Here is a 23761-nt window from a genome sequence, read left to right as displayed (position 1 = left end):
TAAATCAAAAATTCTCATGAGTTTTAAATAACCATGAAATCGACTCTTGGGATCTAAACATCTGAAGATCACGTATAAATTGAATGAGAAGGATTAAAATATTTTAAAATTTACAAGAGTTTTTTATTTTAATTATCATCTGCTTTTTTGTTGATTAAATAAACATTTGTTTTTCACCTTTTTAGCATTAGTTATGCATATGTGATATATAGGATTATAAGATGATTTCTTGCTGAAATTTTTATTTGTTTTTTAGTTATTCTTTTGATTTCAACTTGGCAACATTAGATTGTTAGGTTAAATTTTAAAAAAAGTGATTTGAAATGACAATAATATGCAGTACCCCGTTGGTCAAGACGCGTTTAAGAAGAAGCCTTTTTGTCGACAACAGCCTTGATAAAAGTCAACATGATGACCTTTTGTCTGTCGCCCTGTTGGGCTTTAATGCCATGGACATGGAGGTTGACTTTGATTGTTCAGATATTATCATTAGAGATAAGGTGAGAAATTGCTCAGCTAGGGACCTCCTTCAATATATATCTTGTTGCTAGCCAACATATTTTGTACATTTTATTCACATTTCCTTTGCTTTTTGAAGAAAGTTAATAATACTATTTTAATTATCAAGCTAAAATTTATTATTTATGATATAATAAAATAAAAAAAATTGCCATAAAACTGTAAAAAATAAATATAACCAAGGATGACAACATTCATTCAAGCGAAGCTCATTACATATAAGCAAATGTTAACAGAGATATAAATGGATTTCGGTAGACTTTATAGAGTTGTTACGATCTCAATCAGATATTAGACTGACGTACAAGTCCTAGATGTACATAAGCTTCGCTATAAAAATGCCCCCACGAAGAAATATTGTATATATAAGTTTATGGACCCTAACCTAATCTATCCCCCCACCCGTACCTGGTGACGAAAAGTAAAGAATAACGGGGCCCTAATAAAATTACACTTTTGTTGTATAGTCCTCTTTTCAATAATAGGTTATTTATATATACTTATTTGCTAGATTTTGTGTTAAGATCCCTTTTTATTCAATTCTCCAGATTTTAATTTTTAGAATTGCTTCAAATATCTTTCTAAATGCAATGTTGAACATTTTAAGAAGTTAGATAAAATACCACATATCGTTCCAATAATGTATATTGAAATTGCATTTTATCTTGAAGCGGCTATAAAAATAAAATAGGTATTACATTAAGGCTATGAACATAAAAATATATACCCATGCATAGAGAAATGAAAAAAAAAGAAAGAGAGAGAGAGAGAGATAGAGAAAGATGCATTTATAAGGGGGGAATAAATATGGGAGGGAGGGGGAAATAGGTAATTTTAAAAAGGGCGGGGGGATGTTATAGAATTGCCGAGGGGTAGAATAGACTATATAAAATACCCCATTTTTATATAGATACGATACTATTCAACCCTCCCCTTTAAACAGCCCTATTGCCTTAAATCCAATATGTTTCCCCATTTTAAAGCTCCCTAAATTTTTATTTTAACATCTGTGCCCAACCCGCGCCGCAATCCCCCCCCCCTCCCCCAATTAGAAACCCCTTAGTTTAGAACTTTAGGTTTAGTTTATAGAATATCGTCACATGTGGCGTATCAATTATCTATCTATGCTTTCCCCAAAATTATTTAGCAGTTAATAAGAAATAAAAATTTACAGTGAAATTTATAAATAAACAAAAATTAACATCCAGCTACCTTCTTTATGTAATTATTTATCTTATTTTAATGAAAACAAAGTGATTAATTGATAAACAATACAGTGACACTCTAATAAATGCAGTTTTATTTGTGAAAAAATTGAAAATGTAAGTTTATTATTTTTTATAGAAAATTGGAAGTGAAATATAATTACTAAGTGATAAGAACTCAAATAAAATTAAAATCCTTTAAATTATTAATACCAAGATATAATACACTTATATTGTGTCCGTATTTTCATAATATATAGATCTGATCATTAAATTATGTACTTTAGAATTACCTATCTAAAACTTTGTATTAGGATTCCTGTAATAATAAGGAACAATTATTGAAGCTTAGCAACTCTATAATCTTTTTCAGTCTGAAGGACCCTTTTAAACCTGTTGATTTTTAGTTATTTTGATTTCCAAACTGAATACATAGGTATTAAAGATTTATATAACTTAATTGATCATGATGATTCCTAGTTTAATTAGGTATGTTTTTTCAGGAACTTCATCATATGTTTTTGAAATAAGTTTATCCATCTTAAGCATCTATAATATTGTACTATTAATTTGTTGGTTAAGAAATCCGCTAAACACTTTTAATAAAAATCTGCAAATCAAAGTTGTATCTGCTCAACAAGTGATATTTGTATTGTGTAATTGTTATTTATCTCTTAAATGGTCCCAAATTAAGTGATCAATATTAAGTTATCATCAACACCGGATAATAACAATAATAATTTTACTTTAAAACTACAATTGTCACCTGCTTTTTAAAACTTTGGGTGCTATTACATTTCAACCTAACATAATATTGGTTTTAAATGCTTAAATTACTTATATAATTTAGATAATTTTGTGTGCTTGAAATCTTGAAAACAATCATTGTTTTAAAGGGCCAAAAACAGATATTTTAAACGCCTATATGCAGATCTATTGATATTTCTTGGCTAAAAATTTTCATTTTTATAGAAACATCCAAATAAGCTAGCTCTGTAATTGTTCTGTTTACTTAAAGATAAGGAGCTGTTATTATATTGATATACTAATTTTTATGTATTTCATATACAACAAAAGTATAATTATACAGATAAAACTGATTTAAATATAAAAACGCACATGCCCCCCTCGCCCTACTTTGAATATGTTTTGACTTAAAATTTTTGATAACAAATAATGATAAGGAATAATTTATTAGTGGGGTAATTATTTATATTGTTATCGGTTATTTAATTGTACTTACTACTTTAAAAGAATTCTAAAGGTTTTGTGATTGTGAAAAATAAGATTATAACAAATCCATTTTAGTAATCAGATTAAGTTTAAAATATTCAATAAAAATCAATTTTTGATAAAACTTAGTAAAATTGTCATTTTGCGGTGGGAATTTATTAACCGATTTTTTTTGATACAATTAAATTTTGATTTTCTAACACTTACCCGTATTGAAATTCACTTTTATAAAATCACAATGATTTTCTATTAAAAAATGTAAAACTGTAATTTGTGATTCTACGACAGTCATTGTGAGAATTCCCCCCTCTCCACTTTCCATGCCAATTTTTTAGAAAGGCTTGACAGCAAATTTTGCGGTTTGCGAAAAAAAAAATTAAATGTAATTTTTCCGGAAATGAAAAATCAAAGACATTTAATTTACAATTTTTATTATTTACTGAAAAATATTTGATAAAATATTGCTTTCATTTTTTTTCCAAATGCCATATAGAAATTGATAAACTAGCCTTTTATATGCCTTTACCTTTATGACACCCCCCCCCCCTCCCCAAGTTTTTTACTTAGTCATTCCAGGGTCTTTAAAATGTCAATTTGGTATGATTTAGTATATTATATAAAATCAGCGAAACCATCCATAAAAGCCTAAGCACGCCTTATTCAGTATAGCTTTATATGGATCAAAAATACATTAATGATCTACTAGAAATATAATAAAAATATACATTTAGTACAAAAATTGTACTTAAGCCTTTTTTGTAACGAGGAAAAAAAGTTGGTATTAAAAATGTATTATTACTTTTATTGGACTAAAAGTTGGTTTTTACAGCCCGATTAGAAGTATATTAAATGGAAACTTTATATTTTATCATTGGTTTTACTTATATTTTACAACAATTTTATATACTTTTGATAATCCATACTTTAGTAGCTATGATATTAAAGTCGAATGTTATTTTTAAGCAGCTCATTTAAACGTAATAATTTTAAATTAAAATTCAACAGTTTTTTTTTAATGTTATCTAATATATTTTAATATTACAAGTTGTGTTGAATGGCCAACTAATTTAATTTTGCAGCAAAAACAAATTAAATTTGCATAAAATTTTGCTCGGGGTTTTGTTTTCATGTAATGTTGATTAGGGCATGAGATATTTAATACTTTTTGAATTAAAATAAATGTATATATCTACGCATAATTTATCAGGACATCGAACTTAATAAAAATATAAATATTTATGGATCTATTTAGTGTAAAATAGTTTTTTTCCCCAGACACTACGTCATTTTACAAGTTACAAAAGCGTACATTATACTTTTAAACATGAAAAATTTCCTTTAAAGAAAGCCGACTATTTTTTTTTGTCTTAATTAATTTGACCTAACTTTATAACTTTATGTGGAAAAAAAGAACCATGTCTAACAAATTCTTGACATAAAAGTTGAAAATTGCTTACTATGCCAAGACTGATGAAAAAGAATATAGATTAGATCAGGCGATATATATAGTTTTTTTTCCTTCAGTCTTTGTTATTCAAACTATTCACATAAAAATGTCAACAAAATAAAACCGCCGAAAATTTGTATATTCTTTTTAGACGGATTTTTTTACTTGAAAACAAAAGTTTTTAAATTTAACCCTACATCATTTGTTATAGGCTTAAAAAAAGAGGATAAAAAACTAATTTTGTATCATAAAAAGGCAACATGCTAATGTGCTAAAGGCACTTTTAAAACAATCAACCATCCGTGTACTTTTAAAACTCCTTAAATGAATTTTTATTGATGTTAAAATTGAATCTTTTGTGTCTTAACAATAAGAACATTTTCTAATATCTTTTTGCCCTAAAAAAAATATCTTTTCCGCACGCGTTTCTTAATGATTTAAAGACTAAAAATACTATTAGTAATACATCACCAAAAAAGCAAAAAAAGTGCTTAAAAAGGGGGAAGTAAGGGGAAATGATTTTCCTTCTTTCGGTTTCATCTTACAAACGAGCAAAAAATTGCCTTTTTAATTCCAATTTCTATGTAAGACGTACTCCCCCACCGGACATAGGTTTAAATAGGGGTTGGGATGGGGGGGGGGGATAGATTGAAACTTCCGCTTCAATCTTTTTTTGTTGGACATACAGCTAAACGTCCATTATACACGATTAGATTAATTTATAATTGAATTTTATTTTCAGAATCAGAACGAATCTAGTCCCGCCGCCTATCTCTCCAAAGACTCACCGTTACGCCGACCTGCCAGCGGCGGAATAGAATCCACAACCAACGCCTCAACCGCCGTCACAACCCGCCTCACAAAAAGCACATCCTGGTTTAATACGCTATCAAGACGGGCGTCAAGAAAGACGCCGACCAAAAAGCGTTCTTTCGCCGCCTTTTCCTCAACAACGGTGGCGTCCACGCCGATCTCTGACGGCGGCATTAACGATTCTTTCTCTGGTTCTCGCCCTAGGCTAAATAAGTAAGTTCTAATTTTGATTATTCTATGTAGCTGCACCCAAACTTTAAAAGCACAAAAAATGTATTTTGTAATTCTGTTATTTGAGAAAATTAGAATGAAAATATAAAAAAAATCTTAGCTCTTTTCTTCTAGCCATTTCTTTTCTATGTAGCTTTAGTTTTTTTTATTGATAATATGAATTCACGATTTTTATCTAAATTAAAGGACTATATGAAGATGAAAATCAAATATTATTATTAATAAAAATATTAGTTTTGTGACTTTTTAGGTTTGAGTTTGTTGAGAAAAAAGACAATGTTAATCATTTTATTTCAGATAGAGAAAGTGTCGCATCTGTATGGATGTTGTCATTCTTGTTTTTAAGTATTGTCCATGTATAAGTTGAACTGTGTAAAAGTTATAGAAAAATGAGGGAAAGAGGTTTGGGGAGGGCCAGAGTTGAAAATTTACAACCAGATAAAAATTATCAATGGTTTGTAATTCAGTCAAAAATAAAGAAAAACACGGTTGAAATGGCTCTGAAAATGTTTCATTTTTCCAAAAAGGATACTTTTCCCCCTCAAACTTATGTTTACCCCATCCCCCAGAGGACACATTCCCCTCTCGTTTACTCTTGGCATCGATGAAAGAAGGGGAAATATAAAAGATTTTTTTCTCCCCCAAAATTTTTCTATTGATTGAAGGACCCTTATACTATGCTTGCCCCAAAGCGTCCTGTAGTTGAAAAATAAGCAAAAAAGAAAATTTTGTTTATTTTTTATTTATATTTTTGTTTATATTTTTGTTTATAATGCTTAAAATGTTATTTTCTTAAATCATTAAGGCTCAAAATTTATTTTTGTTGACAAATATTAATTTTCTTGATTATACAAAAGCTAAGCAATTTTAATATATTTTCTTTATAAATATAAATATTTATTATAAACAAAAATATCATTATCGTTTTTAAATGGTCAAAATTAGGTCAAAAATGCCCAAAAAATGATGCTAATGTGTTGAAAAAATCTTTCAAAATGTTAATAGAAATTATTGAAAAATAAACAAACAAAATTGTCCCAATACCAACAGTTTTGCTAACATTGCAAAAATAAAAGTATTCCTTTACAAGAGAAAACTTTTGATGACATCCTATTTCTGCCCTATGGGGATTTAAACTTTTTAAATTGCAAACTTTTTTTCGCTTGCAGTAAGATTTTTTATGCAATTTTAAACTGAATAAACTTAAATTAGGATTTTGTACATTTTTTTCTTGGTAGATTATAGAAAATTTGGGTCATTTCAATCGACACATCTGACATATAAATACCAAGGACGTTAATTTAAACTTTTTGCATGCAGCGAAATTCTGGAAGTTTGCGAATTAATTCGCAATAAGTATAGAACTGTTATCAGGTAGAGTATACGTGGCAAAAAGGTTGACTATTTGGTAATTTTTTATATCAAAAAAACTCACTTTAAAAAATCAAATAATCTACCGTTTTGCCACTTAAAATGCAAGATTGGTGAAGGTGTATGATTTGCGTCATACTAAAGATGTTTTTTTATTTTTTACAAGAAATGTACAAAAGATTTCTTGATATAAAGTTTCAGAAATCTATTTTTCAGATGATATGCATGATATTGGATGTTAAAAAGTTAAAAATAGACATTACCTATATGAAATATTAGATATTCAATATGTAAAATATTAAATTCTTGCATGTCCTAGAAATAAAAATGTATTGATAGGTTTTCAATATTATGCAATTTCTTATAAAATCTGATATTTAACTGCGTACAATATTTTTTCTATTTATAGCAATGATAATACAGATTTATTTTTGCACATAATGACATTTATTTTATTTGCTTTTTTATAGATTTTTATTTACACAAAAATAGAACTAACATTTATGTTTATTTTATTATTATCTAGTATTTATCCTTAATGCTAACAGAAAAAGTAGTTTCTTAATCAAATTATTAACCCTGCAGGGCCTTGCCTAACTGAAATATCATTTATGTTCTAATAATAAGTGTTACTTATTCTGTTAGCACTAACAAGGATATAACCTTCCTAGCTGTGCAACTAACAATCATTTCTTGTTTAGGTCGGATTGGGATGTCCGTGGGGTCAACCCAAGCCTCAGCACTGGAACGCCCGAGCAAGGGAGCCGCACCCTACTAATGCCTCCCTCCGGCCTGGCGTGCACAGTGCTGGGTGGCTCACGGTCCACCGACTGTTTAGACCTAGAGGACACACATCATACTGACATCAGCTGTTATCCAGGTAGTACCACCACTGTTGTACACACGCCTGATGTCGTTGTGACGTCACAACAAAAGCGCGGGAAACTGCAAATTGGTCGCCATATTGGATACATGAATGACGTCACGGTGGCGGGTGCAACCACGCCGGATGTTTGCATAACCTCGCCCCCACAGGCGGCGGTGTTTGCCAACTCGTTTTCATATACGTCCCCGTACTCGGGCGAACTTTCGCCTCCGGTAGATAGGCTGTCAACGTCTATTTCGTCCACGGCGGAGGTCAGGCGGCAAGCGGCGTTTATTTCGACCGCCCGCAGGCGCCAGCAGCGCCAGTCAAGAGAAAATTTTAGAAGCAGTCTTTCTAATAGCAGTTCTAGTTGTAATAATAGTGTGAGTAGAATTGTGTCGCCGTTGCGCAGTACCCCGGTAACTGCCGCCGCGAGCAGCTGTTACCGCCGTAACGTTGGCGCAGTGAATATTCTGCGCTCGTCGCCGCGTTCCGCATTATCTCCGTCGTCACCAGTCAATAGATCGGCGGTGATTGGCGGAAATTCTGCGGCCAACACGCCCAAGGTGCAGAATATAACACGCGACAGGATGCGCAAGTACCACGCCGTTATCCGCCTTAATAATTCTGAAACTAACGCTAACACGTCTGCCTCAGATATGTCTACGCTGGATTTGTCCAATTTGGCGGTGGACGGCGGGAACGGCGGGGAGAACCATGTGCCCGCCAACCCCGCGCTCTACTACACCATCGACTCGCGGAGACTGGCCAGCAAACACAAGAAGAGCTTAAGGGAAAGGCAAGTATTTTAAACCATAATTTTAAGAAGCAATGGGTACCGTTTTAGATAAACTTTAAAGCAAATACATTTAAATGGCCTGAAGACAGTAATAAAGTAAATAATAGATGCCTGAATATAAAGCAATTACTAAGGTATGTAAGATATATAATTGTGTATGTGCCTATCTTAACAATGAATTTACTTATTATTCTCATTTGTATATTTTCTTATTATTTCTCTCCCTCCTTTTCCATCTTTTTTCCGTCTTTCCCTGGCTGTTTTGGGGATTTAAAGCTAATTAGCAGAGGCTTATATTATTAGGCAGTAGTAGGGAGCCTAATTGTGTATTTCTTTATTTGTATTTCTAACATGTATACAATTATTGTACAAATTGTGAATGAATGTGCCCGCACACTAGCGGTCAAAAATGGTCAAAATATATGTTTTTGGTTGACTAGCATCATTTGTGCATTTTTATCAGGGAGGGAGGGGACATTGGGCTGTTTATAACTCTAGTTCCCAAAGTCTTATGATAATATTTTCTTATTCGTTGGCTTAACAACCTTATAAACACCTCAATACAATAATGAGATGGGTCATTTTTTTATATTTTGTTCTTTAAATTTGTAAAACAAATCTGACCCACTGTGAAAAAGTGTAAGGACAAAAGTATCGACAACTTTGCTCGCTAACAAAAGGCTGTGACAGTGAAGATTGATTTAAAAACAGGAGAAAAATGTTCTTTCCCTCCCTCTCTATTATCTGGCCCCCCCCCCCCCCCCCAACTTTTTATCATTGTTTATTTTTACTTGCCAAGTTAGCTTAAGATAAATTGAAGATTACTTCATTATTTTATTTTACGTTCATTAGCAGAAAATTAGGGAGAGATATGGCATCCATAGAAAAACTGTTGCCTCCAAGTTTTCCGCAAGTAAAAAGTAATGAGACAAAAATTCATATTATTGTCCTTAATAAAGCATTAGATCTATGATGTTTCCTAAGAAAAATTGGAGACTGAAAAGTTTTTCCTAATGTGCCATATCTCTGTTACTGGGGAAAATATATTTCAATGGTTGGAGGCCTTTTAAAGCCACCCACCCACCCTCGTCCCCAAAAATATTCTTTCAATAAAAGTTTGAAAAGTTTCAAGTACTACACAGTAAATTTTCTGTTTACACAATGTCCCACTCCAGCTCAATTGATGATTTGTTGCCCTAATTAACGGACATTTGTCCGCCCCCTCCCCCCTCCTCTTGTCCAAATTCTGAATTGACCCATCCCCCCTTTTTGTTGTAAATTGAATTTACCTTTTAATACATAGATGCGCCCCCCCCCCCCTAAACCTAAAGGATAATGGAAAATAGATTTTCAGAGTAATCATATCTTTAAATTTCTATAAATGCTTATAAATTTTCAGCTTTAGTAAAATATTAGGTATTTTTTTATAAAAGCTATAAAAAAATATTCCAATGTATTGATTCTATGGTTCTAGGGAATTTTTTTCTCAGAAAAATTCGGCAACAAAATTTTCCCTGATTTTGTATGTTACAAATGATTTCTCATTACTGGAAATAATAGTATTTGCTTTTAAATATATTGTAAAATTTAAAGTAGATAGGTTTGGGTTGGTAGTAGCAAAATTTAAAAAGCAAAACAATATTTTAATTACATTGTCTTTTTATTTTTAGAAGAAAACTGAGTGTTTTTTTCAGTTATCATTAATTAAGATGAGATTTTTAAAGTCGCTAAAATCTGAATTGCTACAAAATTCCCACACCTATGGAAGCCATGGGGAAATGTTTTGAGTAGACAATGGCATAAATTAAGTTTAAACCTTGTTTGTATTTTGTTCAGTTTTTATTTCTACTTGAAAACATAAGATAGTTGATTAATAGATAGATAAATACATGAATAGATTAGTAGATTATCTTTGTACAAAAGAAAAAGCAAACAAATAGATTTTAAAGAGCTTTTTCAATTAGTAAGAAAAAGAAACTTAAATAATCTTTATATTAAAATGGTACCTATTGCTTCTACAATAAATATTGATAAAATTCAGTTGTTGGAAGATTTTTTGTTATTTTTTCTTGAATTGTTAAAGGAAATGTTAAATTTTATGTTTAATTTTACAGGAAGCTGTGGAACGGAGTGAAACAGTTTAACCTGGATCCTGACAGAGGCCTCAAATACCTTCAAGAGTTCCAGTTCATTAAGTCAGACGCTGAAAGTGTAGCAAAATTTTTATTCAGACAAGAACGGTTATCCAAGAAACAAATTGGTAAGTGTAATAATATGCGATAGACAGACAAACATTAGTTATAAAGAATCTGTGCTTAATTAAAAGAATCAACTAACAGTCCTTTTTATTCAAAAAAAAGAATCAATGAAAAATTACCATTAGGGATTAATGAAATAAATATGCTAATATTTTGGTATCATCATTAATAAGATGTCTTTTACGGATATCTAATATGTACTTTGGTATATAACAGTTTAATTTTTTCAGGTTTTAACCAATTTTGTGTTTTAGGAAAATATCTTGGATGCCATAAAGAATTTAACCGCTCGGTGCTGCAACATTTTGTTGAATGCCACGAGTTTAGTCAACTACTTCTGGTCCAGGCGCTACGCCAATTCCTCTGGAGCTTCAGGTATAACCAACAGACAGATAAACATGCTTTGATTTTACTTTTCAAGATATATAGTTTTTACGTTATCATCCTTGTAAAAATACAGCCATAATTAAGACTTCAATAACCGACACGTTAAAGGTTGTTGAAAAGAAATTTCAAGCTTCTGTCTATTTGCAAAATTTTCTGCAATAAATTTTTGCACAATCTGTTGTTTTTCTTGTTTAAAAACAGGTTGAAAATGGTCCAATTTAAAAGGTTGTAAATGTAAATAGCCAAGATGGATAAATAGGCTTTTGCACAAGGGTATATTCAAACGTTAAAACTCTAAATTTGAATAATTTTACTTAAGAATTTGCGACAAAATGCATTATTTATAAGCAACATTTACTCGTAAATTATCTTACTTTATGTCATGAAGTTTTTGCAAAAAGTTTAGATAAGAAACTTTACAAAGATTAAGTCAATTTTGTTTGCCTTGTATTTTTAATATTATCAAAATTTAAGTTTACTAAAAATCAGAAATTTTTTTAGCTTTCGCGCCAAAAATATATTTGTATTTAAATATGTACTTTTAGATTTAACACAGCACCTTTTAGACACATAAAACAAATCTTTTTTTGTCTTTTCAACCTTTTTTGGTAGTCTAGGGGATGGATAAAAGTCCGCGAAATTTGGATTTTTAACCGGTAGCAGCCTAGGGGCAGCTTACAGTTGTCTAGTCCTACATTTAAAGTTTGGGTTGTAGCGAAAATTTTTCTTTTTAAAAATACCTACTACTTTGACTCAAAAAAAATCGGTAATAGTCCCTTTCGTGGCAACGCCTCTTAAGGGGCGATTCGTCGTATTTTTAAAATGGTTTTTAATAGGTTTTTTTTAAATTAGGCTAGGTACTCTGAAAATACCGAAAGGGACTATACCCAAAAAGTCGTCATCAATCCAATAATGATTTTTTTTTGTCACAACCCTATATAACATAATTCGAATAAAAAGATCATTATTTCAAAAAAATCTTTTTTTAGTTTTACTAATTAAGAATTTGGCTGATAAAATCGTTTTAATTTTAGATAGATATTCTTTTTAATGTGGTGGGGTTAGGTATGGTATGCAGTTTATTAAACAGGGTTGCCGCATTTTTATTTAAATAATCCGCATTTTTCAAGTTGCCACTTTTTTTAAAATAGATTAAGCTTTGTCTTTTTGTTTTTTCTAAAACTTTCATACTACAATGAAAAAAAAATTTTGCTACCTTTTAAAAATTGTATTTTTTGGGGGAACTATGGAATGGCAGAAACAAAAGTAGCTGAGTTATTTAGATTGATTTTACTGATAAAAGATTTTAATTTAGGCACATTTTTGAGCGGCCGGTTCAATCTTAATTCTTTATGACATTAGAATTAGTTATTTTTGAGGTATGGGGGGGGGGGGGGGTAATGAGGATGAAAATAAAAGGGTCTTAATATATAAATTGCGCCCTTTTTTGAAAAATTAATCTAAAAGATGATAGGTTGTTACATTGCAATTTATTTTGAATAACTTTAAAATGTACCATGTAATTTTTTACCCGTCTTTTTATAGTTTTATTCATTAGTATCTTGTGCCCTTATACTATTATATATTTTCTCTATTGATATTAAATAATTTTTCACAATATTTTGATAGGAAAATTATACGCGTGTTAAGACTATTTCCTCCCATTAATTAGTTTTTTTTTTGCAGATTGAAAAAAAACTGTTCATTGTTTTAAATGTTCGTTATAAAATTATTTATCTAAGGAATTAAAATGTACTTTAAAATTGGTGGGTAGGTTGATATTAAAAAGGCGGCCTTTTTTTTGCAAAAATGTTAATTGAATTTTTGATGAAGTATGCTTTTATCATGACATATGTTAAGCTAAATACATCTTTTTTATACTTCCCTGTTAACTTGAGACATCGTGTTTATATACTTTTCTTATTTTAGATTACCTGGAGAAGCCATGCAAATTGACAGGGTTATGGATGCCTTTGCTCAACATTATTGCAGACAAAACCCTTATATTTTCCAGGTAAAATAGATAGTTGGATAGCAAGATAGATAGATAGATAGATAGTTGGATAGCAAGAAAGATAGATAGATAATTGAATAGACATTTCTACAGTAGACATTATTGACATTTAGTCATAGTTGGTGTAAATACTTCTGAGACATTTTATTTCACAAATATTTTACAAAAATGAATGAAGAATTTCTTTCTTATCTAGAACAAACAATTTGTTTTATCATCATTCTGCGAATTTGAAAATAAAATGAACAAGTTCTAAATAATTCTAAAATTAATGTGACTCATTTATTTAAATATGTTTACATAATTTTCTAAATACATCAAAAGCTAGACTCTAATTCGTTTTTCATCTCATAGTGGGTGTAATTTATGGCTTGAGTTAATATCAAATAAATTGAAAATAAAAATTCTTAAATGTAACATGTCAGATTTTAATTTAATTCATCTTATGTAAGATTTTAGACTTAAACATTTTGTGAATTTTAAATTACATCTAAAAAGTTTAATCAAAATTGAATTTTTAGGAACCTGATACCTGTTTTATCTTGTCTTTCTCCATCATCATGTTGAACACCGCCTTGCACAACCCCAACGCCAAGATGAAGATCACTGTTGAGCAGTTCATCAAGCAGAACAAGGGTATCGACACTGGCAAGGATCTCCCTGTTGATATGCAAGAGGCCATTTTCAGGTATTGATCCTTAGGCATCTATCAAACAAAAAAAATACTTTGCTAATTGTTAAAAAGTGTTCTTTTGAATGATTTTAGGTCAATAATATCATTTTATATTTTAGAAATATCAAAGAGGAGCCCTTCAAAATTCCTGATGAGACTTATGACGATCTTATGTACACATTCTTTTCACCTGAACGGGAAGGATGGCTTTTGAAACAGGTATGCACTCTTTTCATGATTTTTTTTTTAAAAACTCTTTGGAACTTTCGGAAAAATCTATAAGAATTATCCAATTGTGAACTGATGAAGACACTAATCTTCATGTGAAACTAAGTTTAATCAAAATGTGCTGTAAATACAGCAGACTATTTTAATAGATCATCATTGTTTATATGACATCATGATTAGTTTATAAAATGAGGTTAATCTTTAACAATAATATATGAAATAAATGAAATTATACTGTTTCATTTTATTTTTGTTTATATCATTGTAAAAACATAAAGCCTATCAACTTCCAATTTTTTTGTCCCCGGGGGTAAGATAAAACTGTGTCAAAGCTTAAAGTTTGATTGATTGGCCGAAAAAAAACTGCATTTGATCCATTTTATCACTTTTTCCACCCATCCATTATCTTAATCTTCCAACTATTGTATTATACAAACCATTCTTCCTCCTCCATAATATTTTCCTTTTTTATGATAATAAATATATAATTAAATGTGATTAAATGCCCGCAAAAAAGGATGGGGGTTGGGTGGGGGTGGGGTTTTTGCGTTTTTTCGGTTAAATTCTTAACAAAAGGTTTACACAAGATTGATTGATCATCAAATTGATAAAGTTAAAATTCATTCAAACAGAATTATATGATAAAATAGCTAAAATTATTAATATCTTTATCAAATATACAGAAAATCCGCTAAATACCTAATAAAAATCTTTTTTACGTTTGGAAGATTTTTATTAGAGTACCTAACTCAATTAATTTCCTTTTTTTGCTGTTTTTCAAGTCCACCTTCCTTGCTGTTTCTCCCCCATTTTATTCTTTTTGATTGAATACTTTCAAACAATTTCTTTTCATTATAATAAAGATTATGACTTCTTAGTATTTGATATATTATATATAACATATATATTAGCCCACAAGTCATTTTAGGTATTCTTTTTCTATACAACCATTGATTTAACAGATTAAATGGTCTAAGATAACAGTTGTTAACTGTAAAAAGAAAAAAAAAGATTAAATTAAGCAGCCATTTGTAAGCTTAAAATTAACAAAACAGACTTTCTTTATTTTGTTAACAGAAGTTGTAAATTAACTTCATTGTATTTTTATTGGAATTAAATGCAAATGCAGAAACTTGTAAGGGAAAAGAAAAAAGGGTGTTTTTTGTAAACAAAACTGGTCAGAAAAATGTTTGTTGGTATTTTTACAACACCCCTATTATTGGTTCATTACTGATCTTTTCAACTGGTGGTGGTTTTTGAGGGTGGGGGAGTGAAAGGTAGTTTTATTGAGAGAGAGAGAGAGAGCTGCCAAAAAGTTTGTAGTAGATGAAAGTTAAGAGTTATGCATTAAAAAGTTAGTTTGGTCGTTAATGATATTTTACAAAAAAAAAATAGAATAGATTATTTAATACCTAACCATAAAAAAAAATTCCTTGGGGGGGGGGGGGGTGTATGCACCCCTGAAAGTTTAAAAGGGTGTATGATGGCAGTATGTCTAATTGGTGTATACAATTCGAAATTTTCACTCTTTACCCCCAAGATAAGAAATTAACAACTTTTTTCAAAACAGTGAAAACTTTAATGAAATATACCAGAAAAATTTTATCAATAAGAAAAATAAGCTTAGATTGCTTAAATTTTTATATTGAAAAAAATATTCATTGATAATACCTGTCAGTGTGCGGAATGATTGTATGAACACTGAAAAAAGAAGAATTAACTGCCATCTTCATTAAAAATACAATGCTCCTTTACAAATAGGATTTACCTACAAAAATGTTGTAGGACCATTGTATGCTAAATCCAACCCTTTAAGAGATTTATTTGGTACATCTTCTGCCCATTGAAAAAAGAAAATATATTTAAGAAAGTTGAAAATGCGCAAAAGTAACAATGATATTTTTTGCAGGGTGGAAGTTGGAAAACCTGGAAGCGCCGCTGGTTTGTCCTAAACGACCGGTGCCTGTATTACTTCCAGCACACCGCCGAGAACGTTCCCAAGGGCATCATCCCGCTGGAGAACGTCAGAGTGAGGGCGGTGGAGGACGGGAGCAAGGACAGCAAGACTGAGTGGGCCTTTGAGATCTACTCTGAGACAAATGATATCATCAAGGGATGTAAGACGGATAGTTCTGGCACTGTGGTCCAAGGAAATCATAAATATTACAGGTATTGTCTTTAGACCTTTTATCTTTTCCTTAAGTTCCAGTTTTATCAAAGATCTAAAGGGATAAAACAATGGCTGATAAATTTATGTAAATTCTCAATAATGATAAAAAAAATTACCCCTTTTGTAGTTTACAATTAGTGGTTAAGACTTTTGGACACTCAACTTAATGAATCAAACAATCAAAATTCGCTAAAGAAAACGTTATTATAAAACTTTGGGGAATAGTGTAATAAACAGCTAATGCCCACTCCATTTCTAAGTTTGATAAGATTCCAAATGTAATAAATTGCTTCCTAATTTTCCAAATATTTTAAAATTCCACAATTAGGCAGATTCTTTTCAACTGTGACTTTTTAGCAATGTGTGCATCTGATTCACGTGCAGATTTTTAAAAGGAAAGAGTTGGGCAATATTGTGTGTGTGAGTAAGTGTGTGTGTATGTGTGAGTGAGTGTGTGTGTGTGTGTATGTGTGGGTCGGTGTACAAGTTTGTGTGTTTCTGTGTGTGTAAGATATATATCTGGGCCTAATTGAAACAGAAATAGTTTCTATTTATTTTTCTCACTCTTTTCTCTTTTTCAATTTTTCTCCTTGTCAAAGACAGATAATGTTTTCTTTCATTTTTAGCCCATTTAAAGTTTTGATTTTCTCTCTCCTTTTCTTTTATTTCCTTTTTTCTTCCTTATATAACTGTATCCTATAAGAATTTAAAATCTGTCAGGAAGGAGGAGGGGACTTTAGGATGTAAATTACACTGGTACCCAATGTTTAAAACCATATCTTATTGGTTGCCTCATATCTTTGGGTGCTTTAATTTTTAAGTTTTCAATGGTTTGTTCCAAACTCTTGGTGTTCTAACTTTTCAACCAATAATTAAAATTTTTTTGAAAGGGTAATATTGTTAATCATAATTGATGTTGTCGATTGTCTTATCCCTTAGGGTCCCTGAAATCTGTAAATGTGTGGTAAAGATGAAAGAAGAAGTATAAATCTGTGTGTTTGTGTATATTTGTAAATTTTAGAGGACAAAACTCGTCATTTCCACACATCTTAATGGACACAGATCAATGTAAACTAAAAATTATTAGTAAAAAAGAAATAGGATTAAGTACAGATTTTAAGCAAATATTAAACTGAAATATTTCTTTGAATAAAATGATAATTGAATTGATTTTGATATTTTATATCCCTGAATATTAGAATACCTAGATTTTATCTAGGCATCTATTCATATCAGGGTTTAAAGGGATAAGATCTATAAACCCTTGTCCTTTCTCTCTCTGATATGTTTATTGAAATTTGGAGGATTTTTAATGTGTTTTTAATAAGTCCTATTTTTTCAGAATGTCCGCAAACAGTCAAGAGGACCGCGACGAGTGGATCGAAGCCATCCAAGACTCAATCCGTGATAACCCATTCCACAAGATTATCGCCGAGAAGAAGGCGAACATTCGGCGGCGCAGCGGCGGTCATTCAAGCACGCACCGCCACCACGGCCCTGCTGCCACGCCCTCAAAGTCATCCCAACAAGATGCCTCAATTTTAGACAAATCTAGAGACGCTCTTGAAAGTGAAAATTAGTCTGATAAATAAAAAAATATTTTTTAGAGATGAAAAGAGAAAAAAAAGTTATTTATTTGTGAGTTCTGATTCTAGTATCTGTGAAATGAGCTTTAAAATTACATTTCTTAATCAGCTAAAATTCATAAATTGAAAAAAAGACAATAACATTTTAGCTGAAAAGAAAACAATATTTAAAAAAAAACTAGATAACATTAAATTAAAATGGCTAGTGAAATTTTCATGTGATTTATGTTATAAATTAAAATATAGTAAACTTACTTTTTTTTATTACGTATAATAAAAAGCATTGCTTAAAATTGTATACATTTACATCAAATATTTTTGTATTTCTTTGAAAATATTACTAGAATGACATTTTTAAATTAGAATACAAAAAAAAAGAAATTTGTTATATAAAACTTTTATTTTTTAATTATTTTTTTATTTTCTTCATTATTCTTTCAGCATTATTAGTGATTTTTATTTGATTATTTAAGAATTATGCACCTTATTATTTATTCCTTCAACTATCTGTCTATCATTAACCAAAGTATATTTTAAACTGAATTATTATTAGTTTATATTTTTGATTATTATTCTTATTTGGATGTTGATATTTTGTTAAGTAGAGTTTTTAAATTCTTATCATTAGAAAAAAGAAATAAATGTGTCAAAAAAAGATTTTGTTGATTTTATCAGTTTGTTTGATTTGTATTTTCTCGGTTATAGGTAAGAAGATAAAATGTCATTATTAGAATATTGTTACTGGATAAATACTCTGCATTATTTTAATGAGGAATAACTACAATGATTATAAACCAAATTAGCCCTTCTGAACATTAAGATTATTGTTAGCTTAAATTATTGCTGAAACTGAGATTACAACAAACCATAATTTAAATATAGTAAAAGCTTTTAAGCCAAAAATAAGATATCGTGTTCCTAAGTCTTAGGTTACCAGTGTAATTTACAGTCAAATGTTCCCTCTCGTTTTGCTCATAATTTTAAATTTCAACCAAACCAACTTTTGTATTTAACCCTTACAGATCGGGCCCCAATTCCCACCTTAATAGATCGGGGGGGGGGGTGGGGGGGCTCAAAGAGAAAATTACTTTTTCTAGTCATAGCAGTCAGACCGCTCCTTAGCCGCTTTTTAGCGGCCAGCCGCTAAATTTTAAAACAGCTGTAGAGCGGCCAATTTTGCAGCTAGGATGACCAAATTTTAGGACGAACTTTTATTTTTCATAACAAAAAAATTACTTTTTCTGATCATCGCCGAAAAACGGCAAATAACGGAAACCGCCATTTTCGGCGGTTACGGCGGTAAAACGGCGGTTGGCGGCGCAAATTAATATTTTTATCTGTTTATTATTGCTTAAGGATTTACCAAAAAAAATTATAGGTCTCTAGCTGTAATAGAAGCCACGATATTCATGATATATGTCTGTAGTAAAAGCCGGACAAAAATCGGTCATAAAGTCGGTCAGGGAGCGGTCAAACGGTCATAACACCACTTTTCTCAGATGGTCATTGATATCTAAGTATTCACCAAAAAAATTTTAGGTTTCTACCTTATACACAAAAGTTATAATGTAGAAATTAAGATTTATTTAGAATTTTTTCTAATTTTTTTTGCTACCCAACCGACTTTGACCGGACACCACGACCGACACAGAGCAGATATCCAAATAAAATCAACTCTTGCCGGCGTATAATTACTAAACTCAAAAAGTCATGAAGTTACAGCTCTCCATCTTACCTACAAAAAAAAATGAGATTGAAAAAACTAGAGGGGGGGGGGCTCTTTGAGCCCCCCCCCCCCCCCGATCTGTAAGGGTTAACATGGTATCGTTGTAAATTTGATGTAACTTTGGTTGAACGAACTTAAGCTACTCTGCATAATATTTTGCGAGTTGAAAACCACACTATGACTGAAAGCTTGGATTTTAAAGTTTTATGTAGCTAATAGGTCAAATATTTTTCTACCAGATTCATACAAATTGAATTATAATTGGTAGTCTCATTCATTTTAAACGTTAGTAGATTTGTAAATATTTAGGGATATAGGGAAGGTTATAAGATAATCTGGGCTCTTCAGGAATGATACAATAGACCATAATTTTATGTAAGTTTCCAATGCAATGTTGAAAGAGAAAATGATGTTTCTCTGTAGATGACAATTATTGGTTGAAAAGTTTAGATACTAATAGTTTGGAACCAGGCAAACAAAATTCAATAATAGTAATTTATCGCATCGCATTATAGACAATTTTCCACAAAAATTAAAATAAAAATCATAAAACTGGTTTTAATCATATAGTTTTTCATTTTAATATCTGCGGAAAGCTTTCTACAATACGACGCAAAAAATATCTATTCCTATCCCTTTATTCGTGGTAATCATTTGTCTCTGGGAGGAAATAGCTGATTCATGAAATTGATTAATACCCAAAGGTTATAGCTGTTGTGTTTTTAAAATGGATTTTTTATTACTTTGACGATACACCAGATTTTGATGTCTCTTATAAAGTGAAACTCGCAGTGTGCTAAAATAACGATACCCCTGCCCTCCTAATGGTTGAACGAACTGACCAATAAAATACTTCCATGGTTGCAACCTAAATTGACAACTTTTCCCTTATCATAATATCCACGTATAAACTATATCCATTGTTTTTAAGAAACAGAAAAGATACTCTACAAGTCTTACTTGTGGGTCTATGTGTTGTTCTGTCTGTTGTGCAATAGTAGAATTGTAGAGGCGTGCATAGGGTTTTATCAGGTGAATGTAAGCCTGTAATTAAGGTTGGCCCTCCTATTTTTGAATTTAATTGGGATATTGCCCCCCCCCCCCCCCACAGTGGGTTTTTTGGCTTTTTTGGGGATTTTTTAACTTTACCAGTCAAAAATGCCAACAAAAGCTTATTTTATCTAAAAATAAAGTTAAAACCTTTCACCTACAGGTTATTGCTTATGTAATATAACATATTACATACATAGTATTGTGATTTTAGATAAGAAAAATGTCCCTAGAACTACTCTACTCATACCGTAAAAAATTCAAAATTTCCGATAAAAAATGTTGTGAAACAAAAATGATTTTTATGCACTGACTTAAGACTTAAGACCTAATTAACACTTATTGAAAGGTTTTTAATGTGTATTTTATATAATAGATTACTAAAAAGCAATATAACTTCCTTCTTTGTTGACTGATTTTAAACAATCAAAAATTGTATTGTTTTGTTTGAAGTTTATCTCAGTTTAAAGTTTTGTTTCATGTTTTTTTTTTCATTTACTTTTGGATATTACCATTTCTTTTTAACATCTGTGTCCCAAGCATCTAGGGGCTCAGTATAGTAGGGTCTCTGTACTTGTAATAGTAAAGAGGGGCTATAAAAATAGCCTAAAACTTAAATCTGTAAATCAAAGAAACTAAAACCATCCATTGACCTTATTTGAAGCATACCCAAAAAGAACCCTATCGGTACAGTAGATATTGAGAAATTAAGCTTCAGACAAAAAATCCTTACTACTTTTATATAATATGATTTAAAAAAAAATTTCAGTAGGTACTTTCTACAAAAAAATCTATTTAGTAAAATTCAAACAATTGATTGAAGTAACGTTAGCTTTTTCGTTAACTTAGGCATGTTAGAATTGTTCTATTGATTCCTGCATTAGTTCTGTACGATTTGGAAAGCGTATCAACCCTATAATCATTACCAGAATGTCAATACGTTTATGTTGATTTTTAACTTATATTATAAGTACAATATTATAAGCGAAGCATCTCTATAATCAATTCCTAACAATGTCCGTTTACCCTTAAACAGTATTTTATATTTTAGAACTTTTGCAACAAATTTAGGCAAAATTTTGACAAGACTTATTTATATATATTTTACATATTCACGCTGTTTGTCTGTCACCCCTTTTCAGAGCTTTGCTTTTATGAATTTTGTCATCCTTGTTCAAATATAAATCAACTGGTTGTCAGACCATTACCGATAGACTGAAGGACTTAGTAAATTATAATCTGGATGCTTCTTAGTATGGTAATAAAGTCTTTTAAATAGCAGCCGAGAAATTCACGTTTTCCCTAATAATGTTTCTAACGGACAGATGTACCGACAGACGGACGTATCATTTACAGAATAGCTTCACTATTAAAAACGGAAAGGTAACCTTTAAAGATTAAATATGTGTGTTATTAAATTACTAGCTTCTGTGACCCTAGCATCTAGGGGCTATATATTCGAAGTTATGTGTAAGGGAAGAAGAATAGCTTGAACCATATATTACATAAACATAAAATAGCCTAAAACCATCCCGGGACCTATAAGATGATACATTGTAAAGGAGAACCCTATCGTTTGGGTGGTTAGTGAGATCCTTCTCAACAGACAAAAAAAAAGCTTATTACTTTATATAATAGGATATCAATTTTTAGTAGTTTGACTTCATAATGGTATTTAATATATATTAATACAACTTCACAGTATCTATTTTCTAAGCTGGATTTCTCATTTGGGGCTACGAGTTGCCAAGAGTTATGAACTAATCTTGAATTATGAATACTTGAATTTAATCAGGGCCTAAATAACTTTTGGCAACTCGTAGCCCCAAGTGAGAAAAACCTTTAAACGTAAAAAATACATGTTATTTTAAGATGCAATATTAGGTGTTCTTGGATTTTAAATTACAGATTTATGACAACTTTTCTTATTTTTCTTTGCATTTTAAAGTAGAAACATCTGTATATATCAATGAAATATTGTTACATATCATTTAATCGGATTTTTACACCAATTTACTCTAGGAAAAAGTAGGAAAAGCAATGTATGATGATTTTAATGAAAAAATTCACTTTTTAAAAATATTCCTTTGACCACGTTCAGCAAAACGGCTGTATTTTGCCTAATTTTGTAGTATATAAAAAAATCTGTTGCATGGCAACTTTTGAATGGTAATACTAGCCCCTGGAACATTTAACTCAAAATTGAGAAAATTTAAAAAATGACCAAAAATCCCACTGTGCCCCCTCCCTCCCTTCATTCCCATGTGGAGAATATATTTGAGTAAAAAGTTGGAGTTTGTCATTAGAGTAAAACAATAGATGGAGAAGGGGTTAAATAACTATATGTCCCCACCCTGTGGACCCTGTGCCGACTTTCTTTTGCTTCTTTGAATATCAGCCAATAACGTCGTAAGTGTTAACACAGCCTAGTCGCTAAAAAAGAGCAGTTTGCTAGCAGACGAAAAATGTCTCCAAGAAAGGGGCCAGGTACAAAGATTTTTGGGTTATACATCTATACTTATTACATTTATTAGTTTGTCAACGATCATTTACAGACATGTAACTTACCCTATGTATTTTTAAAAGCGAAGCTTTTCTATAATTAGGGTCGGTCCGTCTGTCCGTCCGTACGTCCGTCCGTAACGAATAGCTCTTTTCGTTAATTTAGGCATGTTAGAATTGTCCTATCGATTTCAAATTTTGTATGGTGATTCCTTTAATAGTTAGGTACGATTTAGAAAGCGTAGCAACTCTATAATCATCACCAAAATGTCCGTATCCATTTTAAACATGTTGATTTTTTACTTTTTTAACAACAAATTTTTATGTGATCTAATCATCCGATTGATCTGATTTTTGGTATATTGATTCCTGGGACAACAAAGTATAATGTAATAAGCGAAGCAACTCTATAATCAAGTCCTAAAAATGTAAGTATGTCCATAAACATTATCCTGAATCAAGCAGTTTTTCAACAAATTTCCTTACAATTTTGCTTTGACTCCTATACATTTATATTATTATTATTCAGTTCTGACACTATACAAGTATTAATGTCCGTTTGTCCTACCGTTTCAGTGCTTCGCTTTTATGGATGTTGTCATCCTTGTTAATTAATACTTGAAGGGATTTTTTAAAATACTGAAAATCAAAAACACAACTAAATATCTAAAATTATTGAATTCA

At 30.8% G+C, this 23761-nt stretch overlaps 1 protein-coding gene across 4 annotated transcripts in view; it reads left to right on the top strand.

Annotated features, from left to right (window-relative positions):
* The window catches only part of LOC145328225 (cytohesin-1-like), a 53321-nt gene extending 34851 nt beyond the window's left edge, over window positions 1-18470 (top strand). Inside the window, exons 3-13 of one of the 4 annotated variants that reach the window (XM_080171830.1) lie at window positions 5147-5430; window positions 6769-6822; window positions 7521-7699; window positions 8342-8483; window positions 10598-10743; window positions 10996-11116; window positions 13058-13142; window positions 13664-13830; window positions 13935-14034; window positions 15953-16212; window positions 17556-18470. In XM_080171830.1, coding sequence (XP_080027956.1) covers window positions 5147-5430; window positions 6769-6822; window positions 7521-7699; window positions 8342-8483; window positions 10598-10743; window positions 10996-11116; window positions 13058-13142; window positions 13664-13830; window positions 13935-14034; window positions 15953-16212; window positions 17556-17793 — 1776 coding nt within the window. In that variant the 3' untranslated portion in view covers window positions 17794-18470. Of the gene's footprint in view, window positions 1-5146; window positions 5431-6768; window positions 6823-7520; window positions 7700-8341; window positions 8488-10597; window positions 10744-10995; window positions 11117-13057; window positions 13143-13663; window positions 13831-13934; window positions 14035-15952; window positions 16213-17555 lie in introns of all 4 variants that reach the window. The other 3 variants (XM_080171831.1, XM_080171832.1, XM_080171833.1) reach the window with 3 other exon arrangements.
* Window positions 18471-23761: the final 5291 nt, after the last annotated feature.

This window comes from Acartia tonsa, chromosome 9 (assembly GCF_053477335.1).
Source record: "Acartia tonsa isolate MP-2025a chromosome 9, ASM5347733v1, whole genome shotgun sequence".
NCBI classification, from domain to species: Eukaryota; Metazoa; Arthropoda; class Copepoda; order Calanoida; family Acartiidae; genus Acartia; species Acartia tonsa.
This window is presented reverse-complemented; position numbering and strand designations above follow the sequence as displayed.